The sequence below is a fragment of the Anticarsia gemmatalis genome, chromosome 22 (assembly GCF_050436995.1).
Source record: "Anticarsia gemmatalis isolate Benzon Research Colony breed Stoneville strain chromosome 22, ilAntGemm2 primary, whole genome shotgun sequence".
NCBI classification, from domain to species: Eukaryota; Metazoa; Arthropoda; class Insecta; order Lepidoptera; family Erebidae; genus Anticarsia; species Anticarsia gemmatalis.
Window position 1 is genome coordinate 2,390,976 of NC_134766.1, and position 19,589 is coordinate 2,410,564.

The following is a 19,589-nucleotide window of genomic DNA, read 5'->3' on the forward strand; positions in this document are numbered from 1 at the left end:
ATTAAAAAGTATTGTTGGGTTGTTCAAAAACAGATCTGTTCACTGTTCTGTAAAGGATCAGTAAGTTAAGCGTTGTTTTACTCGGTCACTCCAAGGATGGGTTGCCGCTTATTGCTTTAAGGAGTTAGATTTTTTTGGTTTATTTCGTGGACTGTTGACAGCCGCTCCGGAACATTTTTGAGATACATTTTAAGAAAATTTGATTTTATCAGTTAATCCTTATTTCCACCTTGCCAAGTTCAAACAATATAGCTAAGTGCAAGTAAGAGATATAGGGCTAATATCGGTAAACGAACATATAAAATCTATTCCATAGTTTTAAGATTATCCCAAGACACAAAGTTTAAACCTTTATAATATTTACACACTCAACTAAAAGACTTACGTAACTAAAACTCATCCAGTACAAAATCTACCTTAAGGTGGCGGTTCGCGCCGCGACAGAGACAGGCGACCGAGACAGGAGACTGAGACCAGAGACCACGACAAGTGTCTCGGTCTCTTCGGCATGTACTGTAGGTTGAGACTGAGACCGAAGATCGCGACAAGTGTCACAGAGCGACCGCTCAGTTCAAGAGAGTCTGTCGATGAAGTCACTGGTGTTTTGTGTCGTGATGGAAAACCAAGTAATGAAGCTGCTATTGGAGGAAGAAGAAGACGATGATTTGCTCTTATATTATTATTACAAATACAAAACTGAAAGACGATTACCTATTAAGGATTTATATTCCACTAGAGGTGAAGAAGGATCATTTTCGCTATTAGTAAAGAAGCACCTGATGTTTGATGACAATATATTCAGGAAGTATTTTCGGCTGAATAAAACACAGTTTGATTACGTATTAAATTTACTGAAAAAAACAATGCAAGAAAAGGGAAGAATATCAGTAAAAGAAAAATTATCACTAACTTTAAGGTAAGTTTGCCAATTCATCTAAATTATTCTGGTCGATTTCACCGTAATTGTTTAGAAATGGTTCACTCGAAATATTTAGTGATTGGCGAGATGTTAAATCAATCAATCCAGTCTGTGTTTGGTGTTCTGATGCTGCACTTATCGGAGAATATGAATTGTATGATGAATTTGAATTATATGATAACTGGTATGATGAATCAGTATAGGGGCGTTCAGTTTGACCTTCGATATCTCCGATCTCATACTTCGAGACAATATTAAATATTTCCGTTTTTGCCATGGCTCTTGAACGTGCACTCAATTTTCTTAGCATCATTTCAATATGTTTTGTAAATGTCGATATATCATCAACTGGTTCTTGAGATTTTAATGACTCCAGCTGTCTATTTCGGTTTTCCTGTCTGTCCTTCATAAATTTTATGAATTCATCTTCTTTTTGTCTCTTTCTCTTTGTATTTTTGGAGGTTGATTTTTCATAACTGTTATTTAGTGGTATATTAGATCTCTCTTGTGTAGATTTAGAAGTGCCTGGTAACTCCTTTGAAGGAGTGTTATGTACTGACGTGTCTGCGGCTTCGTGAGGAGTATCTTCATGTTCTACTCCTGGGGAGGTATTAGTAACTTCTTCTTCTACACTGGCGGAGCTTTGCTGTTCTTGTTCTACACTGGTGCAGCTTTGCCGTTCTGATGGTGTGTTTTCTAAAAATCTTAAGCGTTCATAAAACTGCCACTTTGAATTTTTAGCTGGTGCTGCAGATCCCGTCGATTGTTTTTGTTTGCGCTTATATCTGTTGTAGGAGTCCCTGATCAGTTTCCATTTTTTACGGCATTCCGAATCTGTAATAAATAATAATATTTTTTTTTATTCCCAGATTCATGGCGACTGGAGAAACATATGCTTCGCTATCATTCGAATATCGTATATCACCTTCTTATATTTCACAAATAGTCAAAGAGGTGTTAAAACATTTAAAGACTGTTTTGGTGCCAATTTTTATGCCTATTCCAAAAGAAAGTGATTTTAGGCTTATATCTGAAGGATTTTGGGACAAATGGCAATTCCCCAATTGCACAGGTGCTATTGATGGGAAGCACGTAAGAATAAGAGCCCCTGAAAATAGTGGGTCGTTGTATTTTAATTATAAGGAGTATTACTCAATTGTTCTTCTGGCTATTGTAGACTATAATTACAAGTTCATTGCAGTAGACGTTGGCTCTTATGGCAAAGAAGGAGATAGTGGAATATTCCAAAAGTCTGCAATGGGAAAACAAATAATGAAAAATGAATTTAATTTTCCGAAACCAAAAAATCTACCGAATTCGAACATAATATTACCCCATTTTTTAGTTGGAGATGAAGCATTTAGTCTTGATACTTTTATGATGAAACCTTACGCTAGAAGAGTTGCAAAAAACGATTTAAGCAAAGAAATATTTAACTACCGCCTTTGTCGTGCGAGACGAGTATCGGAAAACGCGTTCGGTTTGCTGTCTCAGGTGTTTAGAATATTTTACACTCCTATCGGAATAGCGCCAGAAACATGCACAGACATGATCTTAGTTGCCTGTTGCTTGCATAACCTATTAAGAGATGGATTTTTGGAATCTGCTCAAATGCCCGTACATCAATGGAATCGAGAGGAAGAAAATTTGCCTTCAAATTTTGTTACATTACGTGGAACAGGAGGGTTTTCGAACAGCAACGGACTCGATATTAGAGTAAAATTAACCAATTACTTGACGTCACAGCAAGGAGCAGTAGACTGGCAAGAACAACATGTCACACGGCTTGTTTGAACTGATTCCATTCCTTTTCTTCTTAACCTTTTCTTTCTTAATATGTTAATTTTATGCAAAATAAATAAAATAAGAAGAACTCACCTGTTTTATTTATGCTTTCAGCTATGCTTTTCCAAATATTGTCCTTCAAATTTTCGTCTCTGTAGGAGTCTAGTTGTGCATTGTATAGCGGAGGGTGCTGCCTGATAAGTTCAATCAGAGTCTCACAGTCTTCGTCAGAAAAACTCATTTTTAAACATAAACACGTACTTTCACGAGCGCGACCGAGACACTACTGCACCGGAGCAGCGACCGTCTCGCTGTCTCCTGTCGCGCGCCTCTGTCTCCTGTCTCTGTCGCGCTCGCGAACTGATGCTTTATACATTGCCTAGAGTTAAGTAGCGGTCACGGTCTCCGGTCGCGGTCTCCTGTCTCGGTCGCCTGTCTCTGTCGCGGCGCGAACCGCCACCTTTATAGCCCTTTTAATAAAGTTCAACCTCCAAGAAACAATAAAAATCAATCCTAAACCAAATATCGTATGTCTCATCACAAAGGGAAGTGGCTCCAATCGGTAAATTCCGGTCGACTTCGGTTCAAGTCGGTTTGAAGTCGGTTCATTTAAATAATCTCGCGTGCAAACTTTGATAGCGTGGTGTCTTCGCAATGTCTGACGCGACGTTTCTTCGGAACCTTCAAGCATGAGTAACGGGTACCTTTGCTTGTCAGATTAGCTGATTTATTCGTTGTAAAGATGCAAAACAGTATATGATAGTATAAACGAAACTTTTGTTTATAATAGTACGGCCATTACGTACCACCATCGACTATCAACAACCAAGCAATTATCGAAAAAAAGTATAAAATCTGACCAGTCCTCCTGGCATATTCCGTTAATCGGCTTAAAATTACTAGAAAAAAATAGTTCTAGCTAAATTTTTCTAGTAATTTTAAACCGATTAACTGTCGAAATCGTTTTTATATAAATTAATCAGTCTCCTTCCTCATTTTCTTATTCTTATCTCATGTTTCATGTTATGTTACATTGAGTACACGACTGTTTTCTTCTCGAAAAACATGCTAAAAAGTGGATTTGCTTTTTTCCCAAAAACGTATTTTTTAAATAGGTCCCTCGCATATTCTTTATGCTCGGTATATACGATTTTCTAATATGAGTGAAGAAAATCGTAATTTGCTCAACATTTAAAATTATTTCTTAAACTAGTTTGAACAAAGCTTAAATTCAATTCCAAACTATTTTAATTCCGTCTCTCACACGTCCAATTTCCTGCACTTTTCCCATTTTCTTCTAAATAATATTTATTTATGTACAAAACTAAGAACTAAAACTAGCGCACGTCGTTCTCAACTAAAACTTTGTTTCCTTTGAAAACAATGGACTTTTAAACAATTCAGAACAAACTCGCTACAACTGATCATTAGTTGCAATACTTGAGTTTCTCAACTTAAGCACAGTTTGAACTAAGCTTGAAGAAATTCTAAAACTAAGCTCGAAATATTTTCATATTGGGCGCTCACTTGGAAATTTTGTAAAGTAACTGTGAACATTTTGTTCGCTTTAAAGTACTCGTAGTAATAGTAAAATACGTCGGTATACTAACTTGCTTAATTCATCGTAATTTTTGGTAACCTTAAATTAGGTATTTGATATAAGTAATTTATTGATGTTTAATTACAGATTTATATCGGTTAGGGTACCCTTTTTAATAAATATATACTGACTGTAACTGCCCCTTTCTAGCACTAGTATCTCAGATATCCGAGCAACTATTTATATAATTACATTATAATTAGCAAAACTTGATCGGCTTAAATTATCTTGACTTTACGAAGTTTAGTAACGTGTTTGGTAAATGGATTTAGACTCACCGAGAAAAATCGCTTACCGCATAGAAGCAAAATTAATATGATAGGCGTAATAGTTTTAAATTACATGATGCAACGATGACGCCAAATGCAACATAACAATAAATAATTTACAGACCACTAAAAACTAAGCTCATTTTAGTGTCAAACTAAGCTCACTAACACTAACCAGGTGGCGGCGACATCCTCGGGCTGAGTAGCCCAGTGCTGGGCGGGGTTCTCCACGCCCACCCGGCGCTGCGAGGTGTGAAGCCGGCCGCTGTCCACGCGCTTGCGACGCAAGGTCGGTACGTCGCACTTTATTTAGCCCCCCAGACCGCAGACTAAGCACAAAATTTAAACTAAGCCCAAAAACTTCGGGTTTAATGCAGTTTGTTGGTTCTTAAAGACTTATAATCCATCGAGTGATAGATAATTTCGCAAATAAGAAGCGTAATAATTACGCTAGTTCAATAAGCTTATCATAGTCATTCATAAAGAAATAGGTGGGTAGTAAACAGCCATTTACCGAGCACATTACTAAACTTCAGGCTTATCTAGCACTGCGTGATGTAACTGTCAAGGTAGACGAAATCTGACAGATACCTTTTACTCTTAATCTATCTCCAGAGACAAATATTTACGAATAGGGATATTACCATAAACAACATTAACTAGATTTTTATACATTTCTAACCGCTTTACTAAAAACCAATTAAATTGAAATGAGATTTGATAATATATTTATTAAAAATAATAAACATCTATACTAAAAGGTCAAATTAAGCTCATAAATCAATACTAAGCTTGATTGGCAATAACCTTTCAGTTCTACGAAGCTTCAAATGTAACTTAGTAACTTGAATCATGTCTAATAGTGAGAAATACAGTGTGGGCTTTGATTCCAAGAAATTAGTTCTACAGAAATGTTCTGTTAAGAAAATATCTTGGAAAGAAACTATTTCCTAGAATTTTTTGTAGTCTTCCAGCAATATTTCCTAGTTCTTAAAATTGCTTTTTTCAATACAATTAAAATGTTATTCTTAAGTAACAAAACGTCTGTAATTTTATATATTTGAGATTCTAACCTATCTTATACTACTTACTAAGTTCACGCAAATATTATAAATAGAAATGTGGCCCTTGACTTCTGATAAAAAGCAGTGCGGTGGCTTACATCCTGGAGTGATCCTAGTGAAATATCGACGTAGATAGACTTATAGGCATATGCTAGTCAATTATTAGAAATTCCTGCATTTAATTAGACCAAAGCTTTATTAAAATTACTATAAGTTTGTCAATATGTTAGTATGTAACAGTCTTTAAAAAATAATATTCTAGGTTTAAGCGCGAAGCAATAAAAAATTCTATTAAAAATATGATTAAGTTTCAGTTTAAAGGTTCAAGAAACCTATAAAAAGTGGAATAAAATGTATATTAGGCAATTTACAAGCTTAGACATTTTATAACAAAAATATAAATAATATATTTAAGAAAAACCATTTCACACCCTTAGTAGAAGACAGAGATGTGCCAAATTCAGTTACATTTTGGTATATAATAAAAATACTTCTTTACCCATGCACTCTTCAGCCTCATTTCAAAAAGAGTGAAGCTTATACCGAGTATGTGGACATCTCTGTAATGTTTTAAGAAAATATAGCCGATAGCCAATCGCGATTACGGCAGTCCTTTATTTACTAATATTGATTGAATGTGAACACAGAATATCACGGATCTAAGACATGATCCATTAGGAACAACTGGCTGATTACCAATCATTGCTCAATGGCTTGCTCAATACAGTCATAGCACACGTAATTATGCGGATAAACATGATTACAAATTAAGCACATTCGCTGGTGTAAAACATAAAGAAAAGAACAAATAATAAAAAAAAAGTATGTATGCGAAAATTGCTATTGTTTCGTCGTTCCTAGGAGGCCTTACTTCACGATAGTATGTAATTAAGAGCCCTTGTGCAGATACCAGTCTCTCACACAGACTCACCTACAAGAACTTTATGTATCATTTAGATTAAGATATTTTTTTTTTGTTACTTCTCTGTGTGAGAGAGAAATAAATAAACTATTATTATTATAACCTTTTGCCATTATAAACCGCATTATAAGCATTTAAAGTTATTTACTATGAGCCAATAACATTTTACACCGAGCTGGGCCTAAAAGAATATATATTAAAAATAATTTCTCTTTAAACAAATATAATAATTGACTACAATTTACAGGCTATAAAACAATTACTAATATAACATTATGAAAAATATACCTAAAAGTTATCTCATATTTCATAATTAGTACTCAAAACTAATATAACTCCAGCTGCGTTTGTATTTGAAAATATATTAGAAGCTTTCAAATGTCTCTATTATTTAGTGAAATAGGTTTGCTTTCAACTGAGTCTTATCTTAATAAGTAATGGCTGGCGAAATTGTTCAAATATGAATATTCTGAGATCTTTAGGCATCGTTTTATATTGTTCGTCTGTTGATGGAGTAGTTAAATATGAATTCAAGTGAATTATACCCCGTTTTAACAACAAGCCTATGTTTTAAGCCCTTTTTGTAATGGTTGAGTTTAATTTAGTGTTTGTCTCTGTGTCAATATTGAATACCCATACAAAAATCGAGGCTAGCGGCACTTATAGCTAGTTGGGCCCACCGTTCAGTAAACGATCTGTAGGTTAAGCAACCCTTGGTGCGGTCATTTCATAGATGGGTGACCGCTTAGCGGTATATCAACTGGGCGTCTCCGTGTTTTTGCACGAAGAATTGCTTCGAGCATAGATATACAGGGTGTAAATGACAGCTAACCGAAAACTTTACTGGTAAGTTTGTGACACTGTATGCGCGAAATTTACTCCAACGATATTTCTCGGAAATGATTGGTTCCCGAGTTAGTCATTTTTGAGCGTTCAATGTATAGTGAACAACGCGATGTATCTCCGCGCATGCCTACGAGATTTCTGGCGGCCGCGGCGCGCTGAGCGACGACATGTCGCGACGCGTCGTAGGTACGTACGCGTACCACCACGTCTATGCGCTCACTAGTATGCAACGCTATCATTAGATAACAATCTTATGTATCGTTTATGGTATCGTAAGTAGGCCCGTATGTTACAATAGCTCATAGTAAAATTGTAAGTAGGTAGGTTAGGTACCTACTTGGCTTACGTGAAATCAAACAATAATAGCAAAATGTAACCAATAATAAGAAAGTGCTAAAACAAATTGTTATCAATGTCTATCAACACGCAATTACTTGGTGTATGGCGAGAGTTTGAGTACCTTTGGATCCGGAAATACAGGTGCAGATCACGCCGTGCACTTCCACGTGCTTCACCATACATAACACATCAACATTTCTTCCTATTTACGAACACAACTGCACTTCGAAAACAATAACAACAAAAATAATAACAATAAAAACACTAACAACTCAAAACCGGAACAATAACAAGTAATAATAAACAACAGTTCACACACGACACGACGAATAGGACATAACGAACGACACCGGTGAAGGAAGAGCTTCCGTCTTCCGCGAGCGAATTGCTCGAACTATTAATCAAAGAGAGCCGCCGGCGCATCTCCGCTCACTCGCGCCGCCCCTCGCCCGCGCCACCCGCTCCCTCCGCGCCGTCCCCGCGCGCGCCGCCGATTTGGTGACGAGCGACGAGTTAGGATCCCAGCGAGAGATTAGATTCAATAAAATATTGATGTGGCATCACTATTTTTACTTGTCACAGTTGTTACTCGTTGCATTGTAGTTTTATTCAAATACCAAATAACATTACAAACATTATTGATGTAAGTTTAAAATACTTTGATATTTATAACATAAAATCAGATTAAAGTAAATAAAATAAACACGAAACATTTATTTAATTAAACCATAAAAATGTAGGTACATTACAATGATAACAATCAATATCCATTAATATTCTTATCAGAGAAACTATCTTATCATAATTCATAATCCCCGGAGAATTGCTTAGCATCCATTTTGCCGTATCCCATCTATGTAACATCCACGCGCGGTCGCGGCGTCACGCGTCACTACGGCCATCTACTTTTCGAGTCGCACCGCGCTTGTATGAAGTATGAATGAGCGTGTAAATATCGAATAAAATTTTGCAAGAACAAATGGAACAAAGCGACAATACATGTTAAATTGTTTATTAGAGATTTTTATAGCGCTAAAGAATATCAATAGGATTTTTTGTCGTTCTGTATGTATTTGTACGTGTAATAATAAGATATCACACATTTTAAATCTTATGAATGTATTTTTTATCGGAGAGCGGGATAATTATGTCATTTTCATTTTTAACATAGAACAAATACTCAGTAACGCTGCATACTAGTGAGTGTGAGGCTGACGGCTGTGTGTGTAATCGTATCTGTGTGTAATCGTATCGCGCGTAGGTACGCGGCGTGACGTCGACCGTCGCGGCCGCCGCCGGCGCGGTGTCGTTGGCCGAACAGCTGATAGCAAATTTATACGTTGTTTTAATCCATTGCTGTTTTTTGTGAAAAACAGTAATATGGCGGATTTTTTTTCATATTCATGTTGCATTGTGTAGTATTAACGAAATAATACCAAAAAAATTTAAAAAAAACGCATAAAAATTCGGGAAAATCAAGAAAAAAGCGATGATAATTTTCAGCGCCATAAGCACCAGAATCGTGTCTAGAATCATTTTTCTTTCGTTTTCGGTAGGCTGTCTTTTACACCCTGTATATTTCGAGTCTAGCTGTAACTAATTGAACGTTACAGTACAATTTCGTAACTTACGTGAAAGATAATTCGTTGCATTTTATATCAACTTACGATGGTTTTTATTTATTTTTTCCCTTTTATATTCATATTAATTAAAGCTTTAGAACAATGACTGACGAAAAACTAAAATAAATTCAAACCACGTTTGCATATTTCAAACCTGTCATCTTTTTGATCTCACAAAGACAACAAATTTACAAATCCATAAAGCATTCCTTTATAGTCTCCAAAAACTGACAAGCTAAACTAAGCTCAAACAGTCACTTTGAGCTTACTTTTCGTTTAAAATTGGGCAACAACCAAAGTAAGCTCAGCTGACAGTCAGTCGAAAATCCAATTAGGAAATTCAAAGAATGATTTTTGTTTACCGGTCTGTGTATACGTTACTCGGTAACTAATAGACCGGTTTGCACAAAGACAGTTCAAATTGAAACGTCTGCGGCCACGGTTAATTGAAAACCATTTCGTAGTATATTGTTTGATATTGTAAAGTTTATACGACATTTTGTTTTTGTGTGGTGCAAGGAATGACATCGAGACATGAACATTGAGGGCAGAGATTATTTCGGCCTTATTTTTATAATTTAAATACTTTTTCATGTCAAGTCGTGGGATTGGAAGTGTATATTAATATACCTTAAAGAAATGTTAGTGTCATTTTAAGGAGTGAACTGTTTTGCCATAAACCATGCTCATAACTAAACATTTTTACAAATATTTCTCGCAATTTTTTTTTCCGCGGGGGAATCGAATCCACGAATTCCCAACGCAATGGATGTGGCGTGGCGAACACTTTAACCACTGTTTCACGGAGGCCGTTAAACCACCATTGAGAAAATGAAAAAAAAAGCTAATAATGCGAAGATTAAAACAGTTTAATCTAACCCAACCAGAGATTGAACTCATAACAATTGAAGATTAAAGGTTACTTTTATGTGCGAGTGTTCTTAGACATGTTTGATGAAAATCGGTTGAGCCGTTAAAAAGTTGTAAGGAGTGAAAGTGAGGGGAGGACAGGAAATTTACTCGGATGGGGTCTCAAATAGCTTCGTATGATGAGAAAGTTGGTGGTGGGAATATTAGAACGACCTAAGCTAACTAGACAATCTATAAACAGTATGAAAAATCGGGGGTTTTTTAATTTTTATTTTTAGTAATGATAGTACACACATTACCTCTTGTTCTATAAAGTTGGTTATAAACTTTAAAACAGTTGTATCATATTTAAATAACCAGAATCTACAACTACTAACAAGTCAACTACAAACATATTCCTCCTACATTAATTTTCTTCCAATATCGCTGCCTCTTCATACATTAAAATTTTCTTCCAATATCGCTGTTCTCTTCTAACTTGGGTGGTACATAAAAACACCGTAAAGTGCTCGCTCCGTCTAGACATCGTTACCCGGTCTTAAGGGTTCGATACCTGCTGCTTAATCACGCCAACTTTATGTACCTTCTGTTCTTGATTCACTTTATTTACCCTCGTAAGGTATTTCACTAATTGTTTTGATTTTAATTTGAGTTTGACTTCGGCGTGGTTTGTTTGAGAAGGTAGACAGATATGTAGTTGTTTTTTAAGATAACGTCCGAATTGTGAATTGTTCTTGTGTCGAGATTTTAACAGACATACAAACAACGGATACCAAGAACAACCAGGCCCTTTCTGTGGATCACAGAAATAAAAAGACGAAAAAATGGTAATTTAATCTATATGACTTTGCAAAGAACCTTACAGTTTTAGGGACAGGTAAATTAAAATCGAATTTTGAAAACGAGTAAGCATGATGCTTTGGGGGTATTAGGTAACCATGTACATGTGGACTACATGAATTCTTGATATTTTTTACATTACGAAGTAACAAATCTTAATATTTTTTTATATGTTATGCAAAACTCATTAAAAACCCTAAAACTAAACAAACAAAAACCTGATTCAATATTTTGTTTCCTTATATTTGTGTTATTTTTTCTATCATATCCAAAACAAACCGCAATTGGTACAACAACGCATGTAGACACATTATGCGGCAGGTGCGGGTGGGGCGCCTGCGAGCACGGCGCGCAAGCGGCCGCTGCTGGGCGGCGCGCGCGCGGCCATGTCGCCGACTAAACGTGCCGTGATGACGCTGCTGGCCCGCGCTAGAGCTGCCACGCACAAACACGCACCGGCGTGGCCCGCGCCGCACGAGTGAGTACCTTTCACTTGGTAGGTAGACTGTTGCGGCTCTCACGACACGTGTGCTTGTGTTTGGATGCTCGTCTGCTATACGCGTGCTTCAATCATGTCGTCGACCTAAAGACTGTAAAGCTCGCCAATGACTTAAAATATACGCGTGCTTTCATTTTGATAAAGACCTAAAGACTTATAGACTTCTCTTGGCTGATAGATTGCTGGCCAATGACTTAAAATGTGCTCACATTTGATCGTGCAATTCTTGTAAAAAGTGAGATGCAGTTGTGAAGTTACCTAACTGATAGACTTGCTCGCCGATGACTAAAAATGTGATTTAGTTTGAACGTGCAATTTTTGCGTAGTTGGAGATGCCGTTATAAAATTACTTAACTGAAAGACCTAAAAGCTCGCCAATGACTTAAAATGTGCTTAAATTTGACCGTGCAAGTCATGCAGAGCTTAAGACGCAATTAAACAATAACCTATAGACTAAAAGACTTGCTCGCCAGTGACTTCAAATGTGCTTTAATTTGAACATGCAATTCTTACAACAATTGAGATGCAGTTGTGCAATGACTTAACTGATAGACTTGTTTGCCAGTGACTTAAAATGTGCTTGAATTTGATCGTGCAAGTCATGCAGAGCTTAAGATTTAATTGTGATGAAAAGCCGTGTCGAAGCGTCCATGTTGTGTTGTTATTTTTTTGTTTTGTTTTTTATGTTTTGTGTTGTTAATTGCTTTATGATTGTTTTCATTATTTCACTAACAGAATAGGCTGAAACTTCATCCACCATTTTTCATCGGTGTCTGTCTCCCTCTCTCTCTCTAACTGCTACTTCCCGAACCCAGATAGTAAGTTTATATGAATCTTAATCTATGTACCTAGATCGCCTCCCAAACATGTCCTAATGTGTCTAAACACGGAAAATCAGTAGAAAACCTACTTTACAGGCTGAAATGTTATCAAATCTAGACAACAACGCGACACGTTACTCACGTACTTTATTTAACCTTCAATCAATTTGTAGGCACGCGACCCACATGAGCAAGTGATGAACAAATACAATTGTCTTTGTGAGACCGTGTCACTACCTGTACAGGGTTGCTAGAGTGAAAAAGTAATTTAATTTAAAGATAAACGAGAGCAAAAAAATATGACTTAATTGTTTTGTTTTTAATGTTTAATTGAAAGGCTAATACAACTCGGTCAAACCGCTGAAAGGATTTAGATATCATTCTGGTAAAACAATGGCTATTAAATTTTAAAAACACGTACTTTTTCATCCGAATCAATCCAAGAGCATCTTGTATTTTCGTGCTAACAATCTATGTACACTGCATGTTATTCACTTCATCAGCCAAAAATGCTGAGTCAATTGAGATGGGATTGACCATATAACAGCTAAGTTAAGCCTACTGCATAATACATTCACCTAGATTATCAATCAATGAATATATATAAAACTCTTCCGTTACTGAGTGACAGACTAATGGACAACGCAAAGCCGAAACTACTGAGCTTAGAAAGTTAAAATTTGATAAGAAGATTCGTTAGGAAGTGTAGAGGAGCACTAAGAGGGGATTTTTGGAAATCCCCCTTCCCTCTTGTAGGGGGCGAAATTGCAAAGCTGCGGGCAGAAAGTTATTATTTATAAAACCGGTATATTTACTAACAAGCAAAATTTAACAAACTTAATTAATCTGCACATTATTAAAATAAACCAACCGTATCACTGCTTGCTCACCCCTTACGCTTAACTAGCAAAACACAAAATTGCTACCCCTAACGAATAGCATTGTGAAATTGGAATTACCATGTACAATTGGAACGAGTATTCAATCATGTCGTTGCATATAGTACGCGTAAATATTATTAGGGTTGTCACGAACGCAGATTGTTAATTATATAGACTAATTTTATAGACAAAACTAGATAAGTTATCCAGTAAGATTATAGTCTTAGTTTGTGGCTGTACTATAGGCTGAGGTAATGCAGTAGGTTTTTAAATTTGTCGTCATCGTCTTTCATACATTTAAGATTTTCTTTGCCGTCTAAATGTTTATTATGTATGTTTTTAAATCTTATTATTCAAGGTTTAGAAAGTAAAAATTCTTATTATTCGGTGTTTAGAAAGTTGAAAAATGAATGAAAGTGTTACACAAATAAGTTTTGATTTGAGCAGCACCGCTATTTACTTTTATCTTCGGAACAATAATATAAAGATTTTTGCCTTCGAATTTTATCGAACTAAATGAAAACGCACTACAATTATTATTATGATCGATTAAATCGCAGATTATTTTTTTATATTTTATGATTTAGTGACAGCCCTGCTTCTATCCATGGTTGTCAACAAACAACACGTGCTGCGCAATAAGTAGTGAAGCTCAAAGCTCGACACTATCCACTGTGCGTACGTGACTACATTAGTTTGCGATTCGACTTCCGTGCTAGACAAATTGCCTTTTTAAAATTCATTAATCTCTGGTATATACATTTTATGGGTTAGCTATCTTTCGTAGCTTACTATCGTTCAAAAAAGGTCATAATGTAGTGATATTATATGACTAAAGAGATCGATTGTTGGTTCAACTTATTTCTAAAAATACTAGTTCGATTTTAAAAACTATTGAGCTTGTATGCTTTCATTTTGGACGTTTAAAATTAACTTTCTTTTTAAGCCATTACAGTCTCGCTGCAGAGCAAGGGTCTCCTCCCAAACGAGAAGAAGGGGTTAGGCCATGAGTCCACCACGCTGGCCAAGTGCGGGTTGACTTTTAAAATTAACTAATGGAGAAAAATCTTGAGGGAAGCCTTTTAGTGCCTTGGGATTCTTTAAAAAATTCTCAAATATCATAGCACAATTTCGCATTTTGTCTTGTTGAAGGCTCTAAACGAACCCAAAAAATAAAACTGATACACTTTCTTCACTACTTCATTAAAAAAAAAATTGCACCCTTATATCTTTAACATTGCGTTGCAAAAAACTCTTACTCTTTACTCTAGGTATTTAGGCACCCTAAAAGTTGAGTCCCTTTTTGCCGGACCTATATCTTTAGGTTAGAGCAACAAGTAATTCGTCAGCTCCTTTCACTCACTAATAGGGATGTGACAAAGACCGACTGCCAAGAGGATTTATAAAATGTCCCTATTTATTTAAAAAACCACTGTCATTGTTTATTTTGTGACTCTTTCTGTAGAATTGGCACTTAAGTCTCCAAATTAAGTATTCTAAATTTATTTGAGCAGGATTAGGTTAATGTAAAATATAATATATAACTTTAAGTATTTTGGCTGTAGTTTAGTAATGAGCTCGGTAAATGTCAGTGAGCTTGTGTTGTGAAATTGACTTGTAAAATATGGGTGGACTATAATTTGGCATATGTATAATATATTAAATCAAGTGGTTTTTTGCCTTAATTAACTGTATAATTTTTTAATTACACCTTAAAATTTTCCTTTACTATAAATATGACGAATTAATACTAATGCCTCAACAACTGTTAAGTATTTTAATCTATACATTGGGTGCAATTTAAACCTTCCGTTTTTAAATCATATAAATTTATTTAATTTTCTCTTCTTCTCTCTTTTCCCAACATCGTGTTTTTAAAGGCATGATTCATGTAAATAACATTGTGTTTTCTTGTTTCAGGCACACAGCCCTTCTACCGCTTATAAGGGACGAGTTCGTGGCCGGCGTCGGAGTTAATATCAACCTTGCATAATTATAAATATCTAGTCAAAAAACTAACCTAGTCGGTATCTAGTCGAATCAATAAAAAATCGAATTAATTTAAGTATTTTAGGGTAAATTATTTCGTACCTGCTTTATGAGAAATATATGTATTATTTATAAATATTTTTGTGTGATGGACACTCGATTTGATATACAATTGATTTTATTTGACTCTGAAGTTATGCGTTTCTTTACGAATTATAAGTATCAGTCAGACAGAAAACTCGATGCTGTCAAAAAGTTGAGTCTCCATCATTATAAATGTTATGCAAAATTGAGTATGCATCACATTCGATACTCGATATTGCATAAAATCGAGCAGCTATCAATGTTTGACTTGGTTCAGTATCTCTAAGAGAATCAGTGTGAAACTTTTAATTGTTCCTAATGGTATTGTGTTTAGAAATAATGGTGTGTCTAGTTCATTTTTAAGTATTTGTTTTTGGAAATGTTGAGCACTTGAAAAGTCTAAAAATAAGGTTACATTTAGTTTTACAATGGGTTGATCGAGTCACCATCACAAATTACTTGCAACTTAAAAATATAAAAAAATACATAGAATACTACAAAATATAGATAAATATTTTAAATTATAATAATAATAAAGGCCTATAGATAGCAAAATATTTTTCTTTCTCGGGATGGTGACTCATTTTACAATAATTTGCGGAAATGTTATTTTTAAATATGGCGGTCTACTTTCTTCTATCGTTTATTTGAACCCCGTAAAACTAGGGCTCCTAGATATTAATTAACGGACCACTGTGTATTTAATATCCTATGCCTTTTAGGGGAAGTATTGTATATAGAGAATATTATATCATTATAATATATAGCGTTAAGCCAAAGTTTAACAGACGACGATATATTATTATAATAATTATAACCTATATTTGAAAAATATATAAAACGTTTTAAATTTTTTGATGCCAGTAGTATTTCAAATTATAAGTATGTGTTTGACTATGAATGATAGCACTTAAAAATCGTTAAAAGAAGGCAGTCAGTCAATGGAATGTATTTCTTTATTTATCAATTATTATTTGCATAAATAAAACGAATCAGTTAATTACGTATGTCATATTAAAATTAATTTATAGTAATTTGAAATACTTCTGGCTAGTAAAGATAATTTTATATACTTAATAATAATAATATCACCGTAAAATAGAAAAAGGGATTCATAGCACAGTGCACATTGTTTGAAAATTCTTTTATCGAGTTACAATATTAAAATAAAAAATATGACGGGCACACGATAAAATTGTTTAAAAGCACACGTTTTTACCAATAGAAGTTTGATATATTTGGATAAATAATTATAAAATATATTATTAATAATGTTAAAACAAAGTTCCAGTTGCAAATGGCGCCAATCAAAACAAGATGGCCGAATTCAAAATGGAGGATTAATTCTATAAATAAATTAGAGGAACTTAAAATTGTATGTTAAATGTTAGAAATAATTCGAGTTATAATAATTATAATGTAATTGAATAATTATAAAGATAAAAACGAACAATAAAGGCATCGTCCAAGTGCAGTTCAAAATAACGATAAAATTACGCTGCGAAACGAAATATTTGAAAATGGCGGCATGAAATAAAATAATGAGAATAAAATTAATAATTACTATTTAAATATAAGTATTATTGAAAATCGATCGAAAAGAAACAATAACATTTTGGAATTCTGTTGTCGATTTCGAAGCCATTTTCAAATAACTAAAAGTATTTTAATTGAGTGTCAAATAATTATAAAATTACGCGTTAACTGTATGTAAGCTTATAAAATAATTGGATGATAAAAAATAAATATGAAGTATTATTAATAATGTAAATAATAATAGCTACTATTATAATGTTTAATCGCTTAAATATCTCGTCTTTGTTTTGTGATATATAGTTAGAAAAATTCACAACGTTGGTCATATCATCGATCAATTTTGTATAATTTATGTCAGAATTATACATTTCACATAAATGCGTGGTTGGAGAACGAAAGCATTGAGTCCTTTCGTTCTCCAACCACGCATTTAGCTATAATAAATATGAAATAAAACAAGAAAGCATGATTATTTATTGGCAATCAGAGAGAGACGGATAGATTTTTAGTCTCATTTGTATTTCTAAGTAATCTATACCTAGATTGAACGTTGCTAAAATATCATCTGCTGATTTTAAAAAATGTCAGTCTTATGTGTTGGTTATCCCTCAAATTACATGAAAATATGCCGGGAAATAATGTCCTAATTGACTAACAGTCGAGTTTTACTGTTGCGTCATACATGCCTCAAGAAATCGAGTAATACTTAATGTAGTAAAGGGAAAGTAAATGAAAGTATATTTAAAATAATCCATACATTTATGTGTGTATGTATAATTCTGTCGTAAATTTGTATGAGAGTCATAAATTTTTGAGTATGAATGAAATGTTAAAGTTTTTATGTACGAAATATGAATTGTTTTTTTATCGATAGCGCGAATTGTTTATTATTCCGTACAAATATATAATATTGTCTTATTTTAATAGTTATAGTCTTCCATTCAATGCGATGAATGATGTTTTGTTGTTTATTAATTGTTGATTTGAAACATGGAACGGTGTTTTTGAAAAACAAAAAAAACGGAATTAAAATATCTTTTGTTAGTGATATTCTGAGTAAAACTGTGTTCACTGTGTTTGCTACTCGTACTCCAAGAATTCCTGTACACTATTCTGATGCCCAGTATTATGTATTAAGTAAAAACTATATTTTAAGAAGTCAAACCGAATACTCTATGATTAATTGAAGATTTAATCATGAGTATTTTTTCTGTTACAGATATTTGTAAAAATGGAATAAGGGCTTTTTCATAAAAATCTTAACATCTAGATGTTATTGTGACAAAAGTCATAAAATATTTCCTAATTTTACCTAACCTACCTTAACAGTTTAAGTACTCTTAAAATCAATCAAAGCTAATATTACGAAGTTCGATTAGCATACATATACTAGAACAATAAATAGTGAAAGAAAATCAAAATATCATAAAATACTGGTACTATAAAGCCAGTGTCACACGATCATGACTTCCTTACAAGTTATAAAAACGGCGTTCCATTATATCACTGAATTGTTTGACGAGTGTGCACTGAACAAGATTAGTAATAAATTATATTATAGTGTACTGTTGTTTTATTATACCCTATACCCTCAAGGAAAGGTCTCGGATTCAACTTCCAAGTCGAGCCATCAAATGAAATTTTTGTGACGCAAATAACTGCCTTCTGGTTAACTGGGTTGGGTTAAGTTGGTGGAATCTATACTAATATTATAAAGCTAAAGAGTTTGTTTGTTTGAACGCGCTAATCTCAGGAACTACTGGTTCGATTTGAGAATTTAATTATATCAGTGTTAGATAGCCTATTTATCGAGGAAGGCTATAGGCGTCGCATCACGCTACGGCCAAAAGGAGCAGAGTACCAGTAAAAAAGGTTACAAAAACGGGGAAAATACGACCCATTCTCTCTTATGTGACGCAAGCGAAGTTGCGCGGGTCAGCAAGTAGAAGATATATTGAAAGGACAAACATTATTGTTAAGAATCGGATACACGAATTATTTTTTATCACAGTATCTAAACTAATTCGCTGTTTAACATCAGGCACTTTTCAAAAACGACCCTTGAAAAAAGGTTGATGTCAAGTCAAAAATCCTGAAATTGTTTGAACAATTTGACACTAGATAGACGACTACTAGTTATTGCTATTTGCTGTTATAGTCATTTTTATCACAAAGAGCTTCTCTTTCAATAAAATTATTTAACTCAAAGAGGCGCCCGTAGCCAGTTGCGCTCACCGGTCGGTAAACAATCTGTGGGTTAAGCAAACCTTGGCGCGGTCATTCCATAAATGGGTGACCGCATAGTGGTATTTGAACAGGGTGTCTACGTGCTTCGGAGGGTACGTAAAAAGTCGGTTCCGGTTTTTGTCAATTAAGATAACAGTCGTTAAGCCACGTCAATGAGCGGCTTGAACAACTTTGACACTAGGTTGACCACTAACCATACGACAAGGAGAAGAAGAATTTAACTCAAACATATAATGTCGGCACGCAGGCATCAAACTGACACCAAACATAATTGAATCCGAACATTATAATTATACAAGCATCTCAAAATTTTGATATTTCCAGGAAACACGAACATAATATTATCAAATTGTCGATTATTATGTTACAGAACAGTTAATATGATAAGTACGACGACATATTAAATATCACTTGAAGTACTAATATCTTCTGACATTACGCCTTACGAGGCTTATG

The 19,589-nt window shown here is 34.5% G+C and overlaps 2 protein-coding genes across 7 annotated transcripts in view; one reads left to right on the forward strand and one right to left on the reverse strand.

Annotated features, from left to right (window-relative positions):
* Positions 1-18,443, forward strand: part of LOC142982849 (uncharacterized) — a 270,864-nt gene extending 252,421 nt beyond the window's left edge. For 2 of the 6 annotated variants that reach the window (XM_076129545.1, XM_076129546.1), the window contains exons 9-11: positions 4,752-4,862; positions 11,398-11,554; positions 15,198-18,443. In XM_076129545.1, the coding sequence (XP_075985660.1) occupies positions 4,752-4,862; positions 11,398-11,554; positions 15,198-15,270 (341 nt within the window). In that variant the 3' untranslated portion in view covers positions 15,271-18,443. Of the gene's footprint in view, positions 1-4,751; positions 4,867-11,397; positions 11,573-15,197 lie in introns of all 6 variants that reach the window. The other 4 variants (XR_012960028.1, XR_012960027.1, XM_076129547.1 and 1 more) reach the window with 4 other exon arrangements.
* LOC142982598 (uncharacterized) lies at positions 831-3,161 on the reverse strand. Its single transcript, XM_076129171.1, has 2 exons — positions 2,798-3,161; positions 831-1,753 (listed from the first exon to the last, which is right to left on the reverse strand). The coding sequence occupies exons 1-2, from the start codon at positions 2,943-2,945 to the stop codon at positions 912-914; spliced, it is 990 nt and encodes a 329-aa protein (XP_075985286.1). The 5' UTR covers positions 2,946-3,161; the 3' UTR covers positions 831-911.
* Positions 18,444-19,589: the final 1,146 nt, after the last annotated feature.